The 19,279-nt window shown below is 41.4% G+C and overlaps 1 protein-coding gene and 1 long non-coding RNA gene across 3 annotated transcripts in view; one reads left to right on the forward strand and one right to left on the reverse strand.

Annotated features, from left to right (window-relative positions):
• The window catches only part of TTN (titin), a 285,431-nt gene that overhangs the window by 216,197 nt on the left and 49,955 nt on the right, over positions 1-19,279 (forward strand). Inside the window, exons 302-332 of the mRNA XM_082395621.1 lie at positions 86-388; positions 1,078-1,380; positions 1,478-1,759; positions 1,862-2,161; positions 2,255-2,557; positions 2,653-2,961; positions 3,075-3,356; positions 3,479-3,778; positions 3,865-4,158; positions 4,249-7,215; positions 7,539-7,859; positions 7,958-8,242; positions 8,340-8,639; positions 8,937-9,239; positions 9,669-9,944; positions 10,048-10,347; positions 10,442-10,744; positions 10,918-11,217; positions 11,704-11,991; positions 12,356-12,652; positions 13,221-13,523; positions 13,626-13,931; positions 15,056-15,343; positions 15,439-15,729; positions 15,820-16,107; positions 16,271-16,858; positions 16,959-17,063; positions 17,543-17,740; positions 17,844-18,140; positions 18,230-18,817; positions 18,909-19,211. Coding sequence (XP_082251747.1) covers positions 86-388; positions 1,078-1,380; positions 1,478-1,759; positions 1,862-2,161; positions 2,255-2,557; positions 2,653-2,961; positions 3,075-3,356; positions 3,479-3,778; positions 3,865-4,158; positions 4,249-7,215; positions 7,539-7,859; positions 7,958-8,242; positions 8,340-8,639; positions 8,937-9,239; positions 9,669-9,944; positions 10,048-10,347; positions 10,442-10,744; positions 10,918-11,217; positions 11,704-11,991; positions 12,356-12,652; positions 13,221-13,523; positions 13,626-13,931; positions 15,056-15,343; positions 15,439-15,729; positions 15,820-16,107; positions 16,271-16,858; positions 16,959-17,063; positions 17,543-17,740; positions 17,844-18,140; positions 18,230-18,817; positions 18,909-19,211 — 12,171 coding nt within the window. The remainder of the gene's footprint in view (positions 1-85; positions 389-1,077; positions 1,381-1,477; positions 1,760-1,861; positions 2,162-2,254; positions 2,558-2,652; positions 2,962-3,074; positions 3,357-3,478; positions 3,779-3,864; positions 4,159-4,248; positions 7,216-7,538; positions 7,860-7,957; positions 8,243-8,339; positions 8,640-8,936; positions 9,240-9,668; positions 9,945-10,047; positions 10,348-10,441; positions 10,745-10,917; positions 11,218-11,703; positions 11,992-12,355; positions 12,653-13,220; positions 13,524-13,625; positions 13,932-15,055; positions 15,344-15,438; positions 15,730-15,819; positions 16,108-16,270; positions 16,859-16,958; positions 17,064-17,542; positions 17,741-17,843; positions 18,141-18,229; positions 18,818-18,908; positions 19,212-19,279) is intronic.
• Positions 1-19,279, reverse strand: part of LOC309630434 — an 86,857-nt gene that overhangs the window by 12,525 nt on the left and 55,053 nt on the right. For both annotated transcript variants that reach the window (XR_014245662.1, XR_014245663.1), the window contains 3 exons: positions 15,775-15,945; positions 9,663-9,762; positions 8,916-8,969 (listed from right to left, as the gene is read on the reverse strand). This is a non-coding gene — a long non-coding RNA (uncharacterized lncRNA). The remainder of the gene's footprint in view (positions 1-8,915; positions 8,970-9,662; positions 9,763-15,774; positions 15,946-19,279) is intronic.

Genomic DNA, 19,279 nt, shown 5'->3' on the forward strand with positions numbered 1-19,279 from the left:
CCTTTTAAAAACAGAGGGTAACAAATATTGAGCCCAGTAGTCCATTGATGTCAAACAACTGAAAACCTTTTCCTCTTATTTCCAGATGTGCCAGGTCCTGTTGGAATACCATTCCTGTCTCACAACCTAACCAACGACTCCTGCAAACTGACATGGTTTTCTCCAGAAGATGATGGAGGCTCTCCAGTCACTAATTATGTCATTGAAAAGCGGGAAGATGACCGCAGAGCATGGACCCCAGTGACATACACAGTTACCCGACAAAATGCCACCATCCAGGGTCTCATTCAAGGAAAAGCCTACTTTTTCCGAATTGCAGCTGAAAATAGTATTGGCATGGGCCCGTTTGTTGAGACAACAGATGCGCTTGTCATAAGAGATCCAATAAGTAAGTACAATTTAAAACAATTTCATCTTTAATCACTTTTTCACTCATTTAATAAAAGACTATAGTGACAAAGTAGGTACACAAATGCCAAACATTTCATTCATTTGGCAAGCATTCATTAGGCAAATATGTAGTCTCTGATGTTGGTAGTATTTGAACGTGACTATGAAAGAGATTGTGGGAATATATATGATTCTTCAAACCCTCCCATGTAATACTACATAGATTCTTTTTTTAATTTCCAACTTAATGGCATGAACATGAAGTATTTTCCTAACTCTAAAACTACCAACTCTGGGGACTTCCCTGGCAGTCCAGTGGTTAGGACTCCGAGCTTCCAATGTGGTGGGGTGGCGGGCGGGTTCGATCCCTGCTCAGGGATCTAAGATCCCACAGGCCGTGTGGCGCGGCCAAAACATTTTTTAAAATAAATTTTGAAACGCTAAAACTACCAACTCTGGGGGACTTTCCTGAATTATTTGGCCTCAATGAACCTCTATTTCCTCATCTGGAAATTAGATTGTATTGAGTGGCTTTCAGCTCTACTCATTTTATGTTGAGATTTCTTTTGTTACTTATCAAAACAAATAGTTTAATGTTTAAATGCAATCCTCAAAAAGCATTATTTACTACATTTTCTATTACATTCTTAACATGACATTTGTCTCACTGTCATTCCACACTTGCAGCTGTACCAGAGCGTCCTGAAGACCTAGAAGTCAAAGAAGTTACTAAAGATTCTGTTACTTTGACTTGGAATCCCCCTAAGTATGATGGCGGATCCGAAATTATCAACTATGTCCTAGAAAGCCGTCTCATTGGAACTGAGAAGTTCCACAAAGTTACAAATGACAACTTGCTTAGCAGGAAGTACACTGTGAAAGGCTTAAAAGAAGGCGATACCTATGAGTACCGTGTCAGTGCCGTCAATATTGTTGGACAAGGCAAACCATCATTTTGCACCAAGCCAATCACTTGCAAGGATGAGCTAGGTATGTGTCAAATGCAGCTTACACTTTGAAAACTTGTACACTTATAGGTTTACCTTAAGACATCAAACTGACTTTCCTTTATAATTATACATTTCAGCTCCTCCAACGCTTGACCTCGACTTCAGAGATAAACTCACGATTCGAGTTGGTGAAGCTTTTGCCCTCACTGGCCGTTACTCAGGCAAACCAAAGCCTAAGGTTACTTGGTTCAAAGATGAAGTTGATGTGCTAGAAGATGATCGCACTCATATAAAGACCTCGCCAACAACACTTGCTCTAGAGAAGCTCAAGGCCAAGCGTTCAGATTCTGGCAAATACTGTGTGGTTGTGGAGAACAGTACAGGCTCCAGGAAAGGTTTCTGTCAAGTTAATGTCGTTGGTAAGTATTATTTAGCAAGAGTTAGAGACATTCTGTTCTTTCCAAAGCAGAAGTGGAAATAACATTTTGTGGTGTGATTTTTTTTTTTTTTTTTTTCCTCAGACCGTCCTGGACCACCGGTAGGACCAGTTGTTTTTGATGAGGTGACCAAAGATTACATGGTTATCTCTTGGAAGCCACCTTTAGATGACGGAGGCAGTGAAATTACTAATTATATTATTGAGAAGAAGGAAGTGGGCAAAGATGTTTGGATGCCTGTGACATCTGCAAGTGCTAAAACAACATGCAAAGTTTCTAAACTGCTTGAAGGAAAAGATTATATTTTCCGGATACATGCTGAAAATCTGTATGGAATAAGTGATCCTCTGGTGTCTGATTCAATGAAAGCCAAAGATCGTTTCAGTATGCATCATATTTCTTTTCAGTGATTCAATGTTTGATATTGTTAACGGGAAGAATTAAATTTCTAACATATTTTGCTAATGTTTGTTACAGGGGTTCCTGATGCACCTGACCAGCCAACTGTTACACAAGTTACCAAAGACTCTGCATTAGTCATCTGGAACAAGCCAAATGATGGAGGAAAGCCCATCACAAACTACATCCTGGAAAAGAAGGAAACTATGTCTAAACAATGGGCTAGAGTTACCAAAGAGCCTATCCATCCATACACTAAATTTACGGTTCCTGACCTTCTAGAAGGGTGTCAGTATGAATTCCGGGTTTCTGCAGAAAACCAAATTGGTATTGGAGACCCAAGCCCACCATCCAAACCAGTCTTTGCTAAAGATCCAATTGGTATAGTACTAAAGCATTCTTTCAGCTTTCATTTTATCCAACTTTGTTTTCAGCTATATTCTAACTCCTTTTTGGTTTTCTCTTTTATTATGTAGTGAAACCAAGTCCACCTATTAATCCTGAAGCAATAGATAAAACACATAATTCAGTTGATCTAACCTGGCAGCCACCACGTCATGATGGTGGGAGCAAGATTCTGGGTTATATTGTTGAATACCAGAAAGTTGGAGATGAAGAATGGAAAAGAGCCAATCACACCCCTGAGTCGTGTCCTGAAACTAACTATAAAGTCACTGATCTTTGGGATGGTCAATCCTATAAGTTCAGAGTAATAGCAGTCAACGTAGCCAGTGAATCAGATCCAGCTCATGTTCCCGAGCCAGTGCTAGTAAAAGACAGACTCGGTGAGTATAATGTTCTCAGCTGCCTTTGCAAGGAAGACAGGTTTCATTGTCTATGCTTAAGTGTAAAATACATTCACAAAACAAATCTGTAAGTACTTTTCTCTTTATTCTAGAACCCCCTGAGTTGATTCTTGATGCCAACATGGCAAGAGAACAACACATAAGGGTTGGTGATACTCTAAGACTTAGTGCCATCATCAAAGGAGTGCCATTCCCAAAAGTAACTTGGAAAAAAGAAGACAGAGAGGCTCCAGTTAAAGCAAGAATTGATGTTACTCCAGTTGGTAGCAAGCTTGAAATTTGTAATGCTGCCCATGAAGATGGTGGAATTTATTCCTTAACAGTGGAGAATCCAGCTGGTTCAAAAACTGTCTCAGTAAAAGTACTTGTATTAGGTAAGAATTTTAGTACTTGTGATGTACTTAATGCAATAGCATATAAAAGTAACTCTAAATACATTTTGAGTTCTTATCTGGATTAAATCACTTATATAACTGCATTACTTAACACTTTTCAGATAAGCCTGGGCCACCTAGAGATCTGGAAGTCAGTGAAATTAGGCAAGATTCTTGTTACCTTACTTGGAAGGAACCACTGGATGATGGTGGTTCTGTTATTACAAATTATGTGGTTGAGAGGAGAGATGTTGCCAGTGCCCAGTGGTCACCTCTTTCAACTACATCAAAGAAAAAGAGCCACTTTGCTAAACATCTTACTGAAGGCAATCAGTATCTCTTCCGAGTAGCTGCTGAGAACCAGTATGGACGTGGTCCTTTCGTAGAAACATCTAAACCCATCAAGGCTCTGGCTCCCCTATGTAAGTTGCTCTCTTTGGATACAAAAGTACTGTTTTACTGTCTTTGAGTATATTGTTTATTCATCATAACTTCTTCTTCTTAAAAGATCCTCCAGGGCCACCCAAGAACCTACACCATGTAGATGTTGACAAGACTGAAGTCTCCCTTGTTTGGAATAAGCCACATCGTGATGGTGGCTCTCCAATCACTGGATATTTGGTGGAATATCAAGAAGAGGGTGCCCAAGACTGGATTAAGTTCAAGACTGTGACAAACTCAGAGTGTGTTGTTACTGGACTACAACAAGGAAAGACCTATAAATTCCGTGTAAAAGCTGAAAACATTGTGGGTCTTAGTCTTCCTGACACAACTATCCCAATAGAATGTCAAGAAAAACTAGGTAATTTTTAGATTGGAATTATTTTCTTTCTTTTTTAAATTATTCATATTGTGAAAATCAAAATCTAATTTCCTCATGTTTCCTTTCCAGTGCCTCCATCTGTGGAGCTGGATGTGAAATTAATTGAAGGCCTTGTGGTAAAAGCTGGAACTACAGTCAGATTCCCTGCCATTATAAGAGGTGTACCTGTTCCTACTGCAAAGTGGACAACCGATGGGAATGAGATTAAAACAGATGAACACTATACAGTTGAAACTGACAACTTCTCATCAGTACTCACCATTAAGAACTGCTTAAGGAGAGACACTGGGGAATATCAGATCACAGTTTCCAATGCAGCTGGCACCAAAACAGTGGCTGTACATCTTACTGTTCTTGACGTTCCAGGTCCACCAACAGGCCCTATTAATATTCTGGAAGTTACCCCTGAACATATGACTATCTCATGGCAGCCACCTAAGGATGATGGAGGAAGCCCTGTGATAAATTATATTGTTGAGAAAAAAGACACAAAGAAAGACACATGGGGTGTTGTCTCTTCAGGAAGCAGTAAGACAAAGCTGAAAGTCCCACATCTGCAGAAGGGCTGTGAATATGTCTTCCGAGTGAAAGCAGAGAATAAGATTGGTGTTGGCCCTCCCCTTGACTCCATACCTACTGTTGCTAAACATAAGTTTAGTCCTCCATCTCCTCCTGGTAAACCAGTAGTCACTGACATTACTGAAAATGCTGCAACAGTGTCTTGGACTCTGCCAAAATCTGATGGTGGCAGTCCAATAACTGGTTACTATGTGGAACGTCGAGAAGTAACAGGCAAATGGATGAGGGTCAACAAAACACCTCTAGCGGACCTGAAGTTTAGAGTGACTGGACTCTATGAGGGAAATACATATGAGTTTAGAGTTTTTGCTGAGAATCTTGCAGGACTAAGCAATCCGTCCCCAAGTTCTGATCCAATAAAAGCTTGCCGGCCCATCAAACCACCTGGACCACCTATTAATCCTAAGCTGAAAGACAAGACCAGAGAAACAGCTGACCTGGTGTGGACAAAGCCTCTCAGTGATGGTGGCAGCCCCATTCTGGGCTATGTAGTGGAATGTCAGAAAGCTGGAGCAACACAGTGGAACAGGATTAATAAAGATGAACTCATTAGGCAATGTGCCTTTAGGGTACCTGGACTAATTGAAGGAAATGAGTACAGATTCCGTATAAAGGCAGCTAATATTGTGGGAGAGGGAGAGCCAAGAGAACTAGCAGAATCTGTGATTGCAAAGGACATCCTTCATCCTCCAGAAGTAGAACTTGATGTTACCTGTCGTGATGTTATTACCGTTAAAGTGGGCCAAACTATCCGCATTCTTGCTCGGGTCAAAGGCAGACCTCAACCAGACATAACTTGGTCCAAGGAAGGCAAAGTATTGGCCCGAGAAAAGCGGGTTGACCTAATTCACGATCTACCTCGTGCTGAGTTGCAAATTAAAGAAGCTGTTAGAGCTGATCATGGCAAGTATATCATCTCAGCTAAGAACAGCAGTGGACATGCCCAAGGTTCTGCTATCGTTAATGTCCTTGACAGACCTGGGCCTTGCCAGAATTTAAAGATCAGCAACGTAACCAAAGAGAACTGTACAATTTATTGGGAAAACCCTCTAGATAACGGTGGCTCAGAAATAACAAACTTCATAGTGGAATATCGCAAACCAAACCAGAAAGGCTGGTCAATTGTTGCTTCAGATGTCACTAAGCGATTAATCAAGGCCAACCTTTTAGCCAACAATGAATACTATTTCCGAGTTTGTGCAGAGAATAAAGTAGGTGTTGGGCCAACCACTGAAACAAAAACTCCAATTCTGGCTATTAACCCTATTGACAGACCAGGTGAGCCCCAAAACCTTCATATTGCAGATAAAGGAAAGACATTTGTCTACCTAAAATGGAGGCGGCCTGATTATGATGGTGGTAGCCCAAATCTATCATATCATGTTGAAAGGAAGCTGAAGGGCTCTGATGACTGGGAAAGAGTGCATAAAGGAAGCATTAAAGACACCCACTACATGGTTGACAAATGTGTTGAAAACCAGATTTATGAGTTCAGAGTGCAAACGAAGAATGAAGGTGGAGAAAGTGACTGGGTGAAGACAGAGGAAGTTGTTGTAAAGGAAGACTTGCAGAAACCAGTACTTGATCTGAAATTAAGTGGTGTGCTAACTGTCAAAGCGGGTGACACCATTCGACTTGAGGCAGGTGTTAGAGGCAAACCATTTCCAGAAGTTTCATGGACCAAGGACAAAGACGCGACAGACTTAACAAGATCACCAAGGGTCAAGATTGCTACCAGTGGTGATTCATCTAAATTTTCTCTTACTAAAGCAAAGCGAAGTGATGGTGGTAAATATGTAATTACAGCAACTAACACAGCTGGCAGTTTTGTGGCCTTTGCTACTGTCAATGTTTTAGATAAGCCTGGGCCTGTAAGAAATCTGAAAATTGTTGATGTGTGTAGTGATAGGTGTTCTCTTCGCTGGGATCCACCAGAGGATGATGGTGGCTGTGAAATCCAAAATTATATTTTAGAAAAATGTGAGAGCAAGAGAATGGTTTGGTCTACCTTTTCTGCTACTATCTTAATACCTGGTACTACAGTAACACGTCTCATAGAAGGGAATGAATATATTTTCAGAGTCCGTGCAGAAAATAAAATAGGCACAGGGCCTCCAACAGAAAGTAAACCAGTCATTGCAAAAACCAAATATGATAGACCTGGTCGCCCTGACCCCCCAGAAGTCACTAAAGTAAGCAAAGAAGAGATGACTGTGGTTTGGACGCCACCTGAATATGATGGTGGAAAGTCCATCACAGGATACTACTTGGAGAAAAAGGAAAAACATTCAACACGATGGATCCCTGTCAACAAGAGTGCGATCCCTGAGAGACGTTTGAAAGTACAGAATCTCTTCCCAGGACATGAATATCAGTTCCGTGTCAAGGCAGAAAATGAAGTTGGAATTGGAGAACCAAGCTTGCCATCAAGCCCAGTGGTGGCAAAAGACCCCATAGGTATGATGTTCTTGCTTTTTCTGGTATTACACCAACTCTTAATCTCAGGCACAGAGGTATTAGACAAATAAGTTAAATGCACAGCATCAAAACCTTAATCTTAGCCAGTAATTTTCCAAATAAATCTTTTACCAATTCGCCTAAAATGTACAAACAATGGTAGATTCTAGTTTTATGAAGGAAAATAAGGAGGACTGAGTAACTGAGAAATTGAATGTACTATCTGTGGTTAATTAAGGATGGACTATATAGAATTACTCATTAACGTATCACTAGTAGTTGTTAACCATGTGTAAATGTATTCTTATATAATTTACTTTCAGAACCACCTGGTCCACCGACCAATCTCAAAGTGGTTGATACAACCAAAAGTTCCATAACTCTTGGGTGGGGAAAACCGGTGTATGACGGTGGCGCACCAATCATTGGATATGTTGTGGAAATGAGACCAAAGAGACCAGAAACATCACCTGATGAAGGCTGGAAAAGGTGTAGTGCTGTAGCGCAACTCGTTCGCATGGAATTCACCGTGACCAGCTTGGATGAAAACCAGGAATATGAGTTCAGGGTTTGTGCCCAAAACCAAGTTGGCATTGGGCACCCTGCAGAACTAAAGGACGCTATTAAACCTAAAGAAATCCTAGGTGAGGCCCTATGTTATCACTTGATTCATTCATGTTTCACTTCTCACATGATCTCCCCACATTCTGAAGTCAACTGACGACTTTCGTGTCATTTGCAGAACCTCCGGAGATTGAGTTGGATGCCAGCATGAGAAAACTGGTCACAGTGAGAGCAGGATGCCCTATTCGACTATTTGCCATAGTGAGAGGGCGACCAGCCCCTACGGTCACTTGGCGAAAAGTGGGTATTGATAACGTGGTCAGAAAGGGACAAGTTGATCTGGTTGATACTATGGCCTTCCTCGTCATCCCCAATTCTACCCGTGATGACTCAGGAAAATATTCCTTGACGCTTGTGAACCTGGCAGGAGAAAAGGCCGTGTTCGTGAATGTCAGAGTATTAGGTGGGTTATAAACAAGCGTCTTCCTCCCCTTCAAAAATGCCTTAGTTAATAAGGAGGCTGAGGGGACTCGTATATATGACTTTGTCGTCCTTCACAGATACTCCTGGACCCGTGTCTGATTTAAAAGTTTCGGATGTCACTAAAACATCATGCCACATTTCCTGGGCCCCTCCCGAGAACGATGGTGGGAGCCAAGTGACACATTACATTGTGCAGAAACGTGAGGCAGATAGAAAGACGTGGTCGACAGTCACCCCAGAAGTCAAGAAAACGAGCTTCCACGTCACCAATCTTGTCCCTGGGACTGAGTATTTCTTCAGAGTAACTGCTGTCAATGAGTATGGTCCCGGCGTCCCAACAGATGTCCCCAAACCAGTGCTCGCAACAGATCCTCTAAGTAAGTTACATCCTTTCTCCCTCCTTTTAACTCCAGTCCCCGACCTCAGCAAAATCAAGATACCGAAACATTTTACTCCACTAATGAAAGGGCCTTCACTTGTAGAAACCTAAACAGTACAAATAAATATCTAACTCGCTCACCGAAGACTTTTTTGATCTGACTAATCCGTGTCCTTTTTACTTTCAACATCCCGAACCACAGTTTCCATATACTTTGAAGCAAGTGGCATACGAAAACATTTATGCATATTTCCAAAGGGTTGGATTAGGTTACCTGGGTGGTTTTTTCTTCTAGGTGAGCCGGATCCCCCCAGGAAACTGGAAGTTACTGAAATGACAAAGAACAGCGCTACGTTAGCCTGGTTACCGCCCCTGCGCGACGGAGGCGCGAAGGTCGACGGCTACATCGTTAGTTACAGAGAAGAAGAGCTGCCTGCAGGTCGCTGGACAGAGTACTCGGTGGTGAAAGACCTCAGCCTTGTCGTCACCGGCCTCAAGGAGGGAAAGAAATACAAATTTAGGGTAGCAGCCAGAAATGCCGTTGGAGTCAGTTTGCCAAGAGAAGCTGAGGGAGTGTATGAAGCCAAAGCACAGCTGTGTAAGTAGTCAGAGTCGTTTTCCATGGGATAAAAGTTTATGAGGATCTTCTTTTGACATGTAGACATTTATCCCTGAAGAATCTAGTTCCAGAAATACTTGAAATATAGTAGAGAACAGTGGTTTGGAAACATCTGGACCCACAACAGGTAGTAAATACACCTTAAATCATGATACAGGACACACGTACATATATATGACTTAGAAAAAGTTTCTTAAAGCAACACCCATTCTTATCATGTATGCTGGCCTCAGATATTCTCAATTCGTTTCGATCCCATTCTCTGTAAAAAGTATTAGCAGTAATGCAAACATTAATTTGAACCCACTAATGGGTTGCAATCCACAGTTTGAAAAGCACTAGTATAGTTCCCCACCAGAGGAAATTTAACCTCCCCGCCAAATTAATGTATCTTCATCTTACTTTTAGTGCCACCCAAGATCCTTATGCCAGAGCAAATTACTATCAAAGCTGGGAAGAAACTCCGAATTGAAGCCCATGTGTATGGAAAGCCTCATCCGACCTGTAAATGGAAAAAAGGAGAAGATGAAGTTGTCACATCCAGCCACCTGGCAGTACATAAAGCAGACAATTCTTCAGTTCTGATCATAAAAGATGTTACTAGGAAAGACAGTGGTTACTATAGCCTCACTGCAGAGAACAGTTCTGGGACAGACACTAAGAAAATCAAAGTTATCGTCATGGGTAGGTTACGTGTTAGACAAATGGCCATCCAAATATGAATATCAGAAACATTTTTTCCAGTCAAATCCCTATTCTTATATTTCTTTCCTCTCGGTTCATGCAGATGCTCCTGGACCCCCTCAGCCTCCGTTTGACATTTCTGACATAGATGCCGATGCTTGCTCCCTGTCATGGCACATCCCCCTGGAGGACGGAGGCAGTAACATCACCAATTACATAGTGGAGAAGTGTGACGTGAGCAGGGGTGACTGGGTGACAGCACTAGCTTCAGTGACAAAAACTTCCTGCAGGCTTGGAAAACTGATCCCAGGCCAAGAGTATATCTTCCGGGTCCGTGCTGAGAATCGATTTGGCATTTCAGAGCCTCTCACATCTCCAAAGATGCTGGCTGAGTTCCCATTTGGTATGTTTCTTTCAGGAAGAAAAAAAAAATTGTGTTTTCTTTCTAGTCTGTTACTTAGGCTAGAAACTGATATTTCCCTGCTCTTCATCTCCAGATGTTCCCAGTGAACCCAAGAATGCACGAGTCACTAAAGTCAACAAAGACTGCATATTTGTGGCGTGGGATAGACCAGACAGTGATGGAGGGAGCCCCATTACCGGCTACCTGATTGAACGCAAAGAAAGAAACAGTTTGCTCTGGGTGAAAGCTAACGATACCCCTGTCCGGTCAACTGAATATCCCTGTGCTGGCCTGATAGAAGGCCTTGAGTATTCATTCAGAATCTCTGCCCTAAATAAAGCTGGATCCAGCCCACCCAGCAAACCAACTGAATATGTAACTGCGAGAACGCCAGTTGGTGAGTAATTTTTTTTTTTTTTTTTTTAAGTATTATGAGGACACATTTAAATCTTGGAGTCTCTGAAGGTTACTATTTCCATTCAGGAATATGTTCTGGGTGATACTGTGAAACACAGAGCTTAAAATTTCTGCTGTTAAGCTAAATGCTGAGAATATCTCTTTTGGTTTTAGATCCTCCTGGAAAGCCTGAAGTTATTGATGTTTCCAAGAGTACTGTGTCCCTCATCTGGGCCCGTCCAAAGCATGATGGAGGCAGCAAAATTATTGGCTATTTCGTAGAAGCTTGCAAACTTCCTGGTGATAAGTGGGTACGGTGTAATACTTCACCTCACCAGATTCCCCAGGAAGAGTACACAGCTACTGGCTTAGAAGAGAACGCTCAGTATCAATTTAGAGCAATTGCCAAGACTGCGGTAAACATTAGCCAGCCTTCTGAACCTTGTGATCCAGTGACTATCATGGCAGAAAATGGTAAGATTCTGTTGAACATTACAGGCAAAGGTGGACAGCACTCATAATGTATATTTCTCCTAATAAAAAACTAAATCTACACCTATGGAAATAAGGGCAAGTAAAATGATAGGTACTTTGTATACAGACACTAAAAATTACGATTATGGAGAATCTTAATAACATGCTAAACTAAAAAACAGGATACAAAACTGTGTGGACCGCATAATTTTAACCATACACAGGCACAGGCACAAAAAGATGCCAAAGAAATGCACCAAAATGATAAGAGTGAAGCTTTAAGGATGCTGGAATGATGGGCGATCTTAACTTTTTTCTTTATACTTTCAGCATTATCAAATTTCGGCATTTCTTTTATAATGAATATGTTACTTTCAAAAAATCCCATCTTGAAAAAGACAGCGTATGAATTGCCCACTTTTATCAGTAAGAATTATGTAATATAGCTTTGCATATATTAAATCCTTTTATCTTATTTCTTTCCAGTTCCTCCCAGGATAGACCTGAGTGTGGCTATGAAATCTTTGCTCACTGTGAAAGCTGGAACTAACGTTTGCCTGGATGCTACTGTTTTTGGTAAACCAATGCCCACAGTCTCTTGGAAGAAGGATGGGACGCCGCTGAAAGCATCGGAAGGCATCAAGATGGCCATGAAGCGGAACCTGTGTACCCTGGAGCTGTTCAGCGTGAATCGGAAAGACTCAGGGGACTATACCATCACTGCCGAAAACGCAAGTGGCTCCAAATCAGCCACCATCAAGCTCAAAGTGTTAGGTAACTAAAGCACTTCACTAGAATCTCATGTTTCACTTTGGTTAATGTGATGTCATAGAATTTACAAAATAATATGTGAGAAGAGGTACCTATCTCGATGTATCTTTCATCATCGCGGAATTATTCTCATCACAGAACAACAGCGTTTTACAGCCGAAAAGACCACTAGAGATCACATATTCCAGTTACATAATTTTAGATATGAGGAAATTAAGATTTGGAAAAATTAAGTAACTTCCAAGGTCGTATAGGAAGTTAATGACAACATAAAGGCTGCAGCCCAGGTCTCCAGACCTCCACTCTACTCATTCCCTATTTCACATGTGTGAGTGAAAGACTTCACTTTTCTTTCTTATCCTTTCAGATAAACCAGGTCCTCCAGCATCTGTTAAAATCAACAAAATGTATTCAGATCGTGCAATGCTTTCTTGGGAACCTCCTCTTGAAGACGGAGGCTCAGAAATCACCAACTATGTTGTTGACAAACGTGAAACGAGCAGACCCAACTGGGCACAAGTCTCTGCCACTGTGCCCATCACCAGCTGCAGCGTGGAGAAACTGATAGAGGGCCATGAGTATCAGTTCCGAATTTGTGCTGAAAATAAATACGGAGTGGGCGACCCGATCTTAACTGAACCGGCAATTGCTAAAAACCCATATGGTAAGAACATTTTCCTGAGGTTTTTCTCTTTTTTTTTTAAACTTCCTTATTGGAGTATAATTGCTTTACAATGATGTGTTACTTTCTGCTTTATAACAAAGTGAATCAGCTATATGTATACATATATCCCCATATCCCTTCCCTCTGGAGCCTCCCTCCCACCCTCCCTATCCCACCCCTCTAGGTGGTCACAAAGCGTCGAGCTGATCTCCCTGTGCTATGCAGCAGCTTCTCACTAGCTAGCTATTTTACATTTGGTAGTGTATATATGTCCATGCCACTCTCTCACTTCATCCCAGCTTACCCTTCCCCCTCCCCATGTCCTCAAGTCCATTCTCTACGTCTGCGTCTTTATTCCTGTCCTGCCCCTACAGTCTTCAGAACGATTTTTTTTTTTTTAAGATTCCATATATATGTGTTAGCATACGGTATTTGTTTTTTTCTTTCTGACTTACTTCACTCTGTATGACAGACTCTAGGTCCATCCACCTCACTACAAATAACTCATTTTACTTTTTAAATATTACCTTTTAGACTGGGACATTAACTTGTCAATCAATCTCTGCAGACCCACCCGGACGCTGTGATCCTCCTGTTATTAGCAACATAACCAAAGATCACATGACAGTAAGCTGGAAACCACCAGCAGATGATGGCGGCTCCCCCATCACTGGCTATTTGGTTGAAAAGCGGGAAACCCAGGCAATTAACTGGACTAAGGTCAACAGAAAACCCGTTATAGAAAGAACGATAAAAGCAACAGGTCTCCAAGAAGGCACGGAATATGAGTTCCGAGTTACAGCTATAAATAAGGCTGGACCAGGCAAACCCAGTGATGTATCCAAAGCTGCTTATGCCCAAGATCCTCTGTGTAAGTTTTCATGAGAGAGTCCAATATTCTGTGTTATAATCAACATTCAACAACTGGGAATGAGGTTTTAATGAAAATTTTTCTATTATTATTTATCCTCAGATCCTCCTGGTCCACCAGCTTTTCCCAAAGTATATGATACAACCCGTAGCTCCGTGAGTCTATCTTGGGGCAAGCCAGCCTATGACGGTGGTAGCCCTATCATTGGTTACCTTGTTGAAGTAAAACGAGCTGATTCTGATAACTGGGTGAGGTGCAATTTACCACAGAAGCTACAGAAAACCCGCTTTGAGGTTACCGGCCTAATGGAAAACACAGAATATCAGTTCCGCGTGTATGCCGTTAATAAGATAGGATATAGTGACCCCAGCGATGTGCCAGATAAACACTGTCCCAAGGACATTTTAAGTAAGTATTACCAGGAGAAATATACAGAACTTTTCTCATCAGTCATATTGTAAGAGGGAGTACGGTACTCTCTTACGTAGATTTATTTATTTATAAGTTTTAGGGTTGGTAACTCTACAAGTATCAATACATTTTAGGAGAGCTGGGTTGGTACCTTATGGTATTGTATAATAAGCTAAATGGAATGCAAGTATGAGAATTTCATGTCTTCAAAAGAATATGGGATATAGGAATTTTATTCTGAGAATAAAAAGATTTTTTAAAACTAAGTAGTGAGCTATTTATCATTCTTAGGTTTTTATTTTCTCTTCTAATCTACCCCTCTCCATAAGTATATAATGGGTAAGCTCTCCATCATCTTAATTTCTCTTCTCACCATTTCTTTTATTCACCTATTCTCCCTAACCAGTGCTCCTTTTACTTTGAATTACTTGGTATTATACTTCATCCTCTGTGTACTGTTCTTCCTACAATGAAATGAAGAGTATATAGCAGAGTGCCTTCACTGGAAGAAAGCCAAAAACCAATCATCTATTTTTAATATACAGAGAGTTTAAGAGTATATAAGGTTCATGAGATAAGGAGATGCAGATCCTCCAGGGAAAACTTGGGTCGGCCTATAGGATATTGGAAAATAGAAAGATCAATAATTGCTACAGAGTATTAAAATCGTTGGCAACGGGACTTCCCTGGTGGCGCAGTGGTTAAGAATCTGCCTGCCAATGCAGCGGACACGGGTTCGAGCCCTGGTCGGGGAAGATCCCACATGCCGTGGAGCAACTAAGCCCGTGTGCCACAACTACTGAGCCTGCGTTCTAGAGCCCACGAGCCACAACTACTGAAGCCCGTGTGCCTAGAGCCTGTGCTCTGCAACAAAGAGTAGCCCCCGCTCGCCACAACTAGAGAACGCCTGCACGCAGCAACGAAGACCCAATGCAGCCAATAAATAAATAAATTTTTAAAAATAAAAAAAATAGTTGGCAAAAGTTTTGAGGATTATATTAAGGATTTTCTAAAGAACTAGAGATCAGTTATGGAAAGAAACATATTTTAGGAGTGATCAGGCCAGTTCTTGGAAATACATTTGACCATTATTACTCTGTCTTTACTCCAACATTAAACAGTTCCACCTGAGGGAGAACTTGATGCTGATTTGAGGAAAACACTCATATTACGTGCTGGAGTTACAATGAGACTGTATGTACCAGTAAAAGGACGTCCACCTCCCAAGATAACTTGGTCTAAACCAAATGTCAATCTAAGAGAAAGGATTGGACTCGACATAAAGTCAACTGACTTTGACACTTTCTTGCGCTGTGAAAACGTGAACAAATACGATGCAGGAAAATATATCTTGACTCTGAAGAACAGCTGTGGTAAAAAAGAATATACCATTGTAGTGAAAGTGCTTGGTAAGTCCACTTGAAAAAACAATCATATATATGCTTAAAATGTAGTCTATGTATTTTTTACGTATTCATTTCTTATTTACCCACTATTTATTCAGATACTCCTGGGCCACCCATCAATGTGACTGTCAAAGAAATATCCAAAGATTCTGCTTATGTTACCTGGGATCCTCCCATTATTGATGGCGGAAGCCCCATCATAAACTATGTGGTAGAAAAGCGTGACGCAGAGAGGAAGTCCTGGTCCACTGTGACAACGGAGTGCTCCAAAACAAGCTTCAGAGTTTCTAACTTGGAGGAAGGAAAATCCTACTTCTTCAGGGTGTTTGCGGAAAACGAGTACGGCATTGGTGATCCCGGTGAAACACGTGATGCCGTGAAAGCTTCCGGTGAGCAAATGAGCTACCATCCCATCATTTTGAGTGACATCTTACCTTGGTTATCCAGGGCTTAGACGTATCGTTTCTCCTTTGCTTTAGAAACCCCTGGACCAGTTGTGGACCTTAAAGTGACGTCTGTGACCAAGTCATCTTGTAGCATAGGCTGGAAAAAGCCTCGCAGCAATGGTGGGAGTCGAATTATCGGATATGTCGTTGATATCCTGACTGAAGAAAATAAGTGGCAACGAGTCACGAAATCACTAAACTTACAGTATTCCATGAAAGATTTGACTGAAGGGGAGGAATACACCTTCAGAGTGAGTGCTGAGAATGAAAACGGAGAAGGGACCCCATGTGAAATCACTGTTGTGGCAAAGGATGATGTCGGTAAGCCTTCAGCCATCATCTCCATTTTCCCTCTGTCATCAAAAGTGCCCTCTTGAGCCCTACTCACTGGCTTATGTAAAAATCCTTTAAAAACTATAACGATCCGAAAAAATTAACTGCCTGGCATTAAAAATAACAATAACTTATCTCTGCCGTTTTACAGTGGCTCCTGACCTTGACTTAAAGGACCTTCCTGATTTGTGCTACTTGGCTAAAGAAAACAGCAACTTCCGTCTTAAGATCCCCATAAAAGGCAAGCCAGCTCCATCCGTGTCCTGGAAGAAAGGAGAAGATCCTCTAGCAACAGACACAAGGGTCAGTGTCGAGTCATCTGCAGCTAACACAACTCTTGTAGTGAATGACTGCCAAAAATCTGATGCTGGAAAATACACAATCACACTGAAGAATGTTGCCGGCACCAAGGAAGGAACTCTCTCCATAAAAGTTGTCGGCAAGCCTGGCATCCCCACTGGACCAATCAAATTTGACGAAGTCACAGCAGAAGCCATGACCTTAAAGTGGGGTCCTCCAAAGGACGACGGAGGTTCTGAGATCACCAACTATATCCTAGAGAAGAGAGATTCTGTAAACAACAAGTGGGTGACATGTGCCTCAGCTGTCCAGAAAACCACCTTTAGAGTCATGAGACTTCATGAGGGTACGGAATACACCTTCAGGGTCAGTGCTGAAAATAAATACGGTGTAGGAGAGGGCCTGAAATCGGAGCCAATTGTTGCTAGACATCCATTTGGTAAGTGTCTCAAGGTCAGAAAACATAAAGCAAAACATGGTTCTGGCTTATTTATAATACATTCCTGATTATAAATCTTGCATTATCTACTTTTTCCTAGATGTGCCCGATGCTCCCCCACCTCCCAATATTGTGGATGTCAGACATGATTCCGCATCTCTAACTTGGACTGACCCCAGGAGAACTGGAGGCTCTCCAATTACAGGTATTTAGTTGGCTCTTACCGTACAGCGTTTACATTAAGATTTCTTCCAAATCTTCCTCCCTGAAAACAAGTTGAATCTGTGCTCCTTATTTATAGCACTATCTGCACATACAAAAATGTATTTTCCTTTTTTCAGTTCATTATGCATTCAGTACATGAAGCATTAAGCAAGCTAATTCATTAAGCTAATGCTTAATTTCAATGAAAACCTCCTAATGTAATAGTTAATAAAGGCTTTCTTAATGATATCTATTTTTGTAAGTTAAAATTTTTTGACAGAAGGTGCAATAAATATGTCTATTCCAAGGGGAAAAAATGGCTCTATGCCTAGGTAATAAAAGTATACATACAAGCAAGAATGATTACTTGTTCCGTGCGTGTGTGTGTATGTGTATGTGTGTGTGTGTCTGTATGTATTTAAAAATCAGGCTACATTTGTACGTTCTATGTGAATTGACACATCACTGGATCTTTTGTAGGGTATCATATCGAGTCCAAGGAAAGAAATAGCCTTTTGTGGAAGAGGGCTAACAAGACTCCTATTAGGATGAAAGACTTCAAAGTGACAGGACTAACTGAAGGTCTGGAATATGAATTCCGAGTTATGGCAATCAATTTAGCAGGAGTAGGCAAGCCAAGCCTGCCATCAGAGCCAGTTGTGGCACTTGATCCAATTGGTAAGTCATTACACAAAGCAAAATCCAGGTGTATTTTCTTCATGAAGAGAACATTGGTGTGTGTTTGACTGGGTTTCTTTGTCTGTTTTTTGCTATATTTTAGACCCTCCTGGCAAACCTGAGGTTATTAATGTAACAAGGAATTCAGTGACTCTCATTTGGACTGAACCCAAATATGATGGTGGTCATAAGTTGACTGGATACATAGTGGAGAAGCGAGATCTTCCCTCTAAATCTTGGATGAAAGCCAACCATGTTAATGTCCCAGATTGTGCCTTTACTGTTACTGACCTTGTTGAGGGTGGAAAATATGAATTCAGAATTAGAGCAAAGAATACAGCAGGTGCTATCAGTGCTCCATCAGAAAGTACAGGAACCATTATTTGCAAGGATGAATATGGTAGGTCTATTTTACTTTTTATGCACATAAACAATAGTAAATTAAGCGTCCTTCCTTTTCTGATTAAAATGTTCTTTTTTTCTTTGCAGAGGCACCAACCATTGTCCTTGATCCCACAATAAAGGATGGGCTAACAGTTAAAGCAGGTGACACCATTGTTTTGAATGCCATTAGCATTCTCGGCAAGCCTCTTCCAAAGTCAAGTTGGTCCAGGGCAGGAAAAGACATCAGACCATCAGACATCGTTCAGATAACTTCAACCCCAACATCTTGCATGCTTGCTATCAAGTATGCCACTAGAAAAGATGCTGGTGAATACACCATCACTGCTACCAATGCTTTTGGCACAAAGGAGGAGCACGTGAAGGTGACAGTCCTCGATGTACCTGGTCCCCCAGGTCCGATCGAAGTCAGTAATGTTTCTGCTGAAAAAGCAACGCTTACATGGACACCTCCCTTAGAAGATGGCGGCTCACCAATTAAGTCTTATGTTCTTGAAAAGAGAGAAACCAGCCGACTTTTGTGGACAGTGGTTGCCGAAGATATTCAGTCTTGCAGGCATGTGGCAACCAAACTTATCCAGGGAAATGAGTACATCTTCCGGGTCTCAGCTGTAAACCAGTATGGCAAAGGGGAACCCGTACAGTCCGAACCTGTCAAGATGGTAGACAGATTTGGTACGTAGAGCATATAAGGGAATTGATATATAAGCATTTGCAGCAGAATTTAGGAAATCATAGATTTCTCATAAATTTGCTTTCTTTTCAGGTCCACCTGGCCCCCCTGGAAAACCAGAGGTGTCCAATGTCACTAAAAACACTGCCACTGTCAGTTGGAAAAGACCAGTTGATGATGGTGGCAGTGAGATCACAGGGTATCATGTAGAAAGGAGAGAGAAGAAAGGCTTGCGATGGGTGAGAGCAACAAAGACTCCAGTTTCCGATCTCAGATGCAAAGTAACAGGACTGCAAGAAGGAAACACCTACGAATTCCGTGTCAGTGCAGAGAACAAAGCAGGAATTGGTCCACCTAGTGATACTTCAAATCCTGTTCTAATGAAAGATGTAGCATGTTAGTATTTATCTTTTTCAATACAGCTCATTTGGGAGTGCCAATATTTTATATAATTTATACAAAAG

The sequence above is a fragment of the Balaenoptera borealis genome (genome assembly GCF_965194805.1).
Source record: "Balaenoptera borealis genome assembly, chromosome: 6".
Lineage (NCBI taxonomy): Eukaryota > Metazoa > Chordata > Mammalia > Artiodactyla > Balaenopteridae > Balaenoptera > Balaenoptera borealis.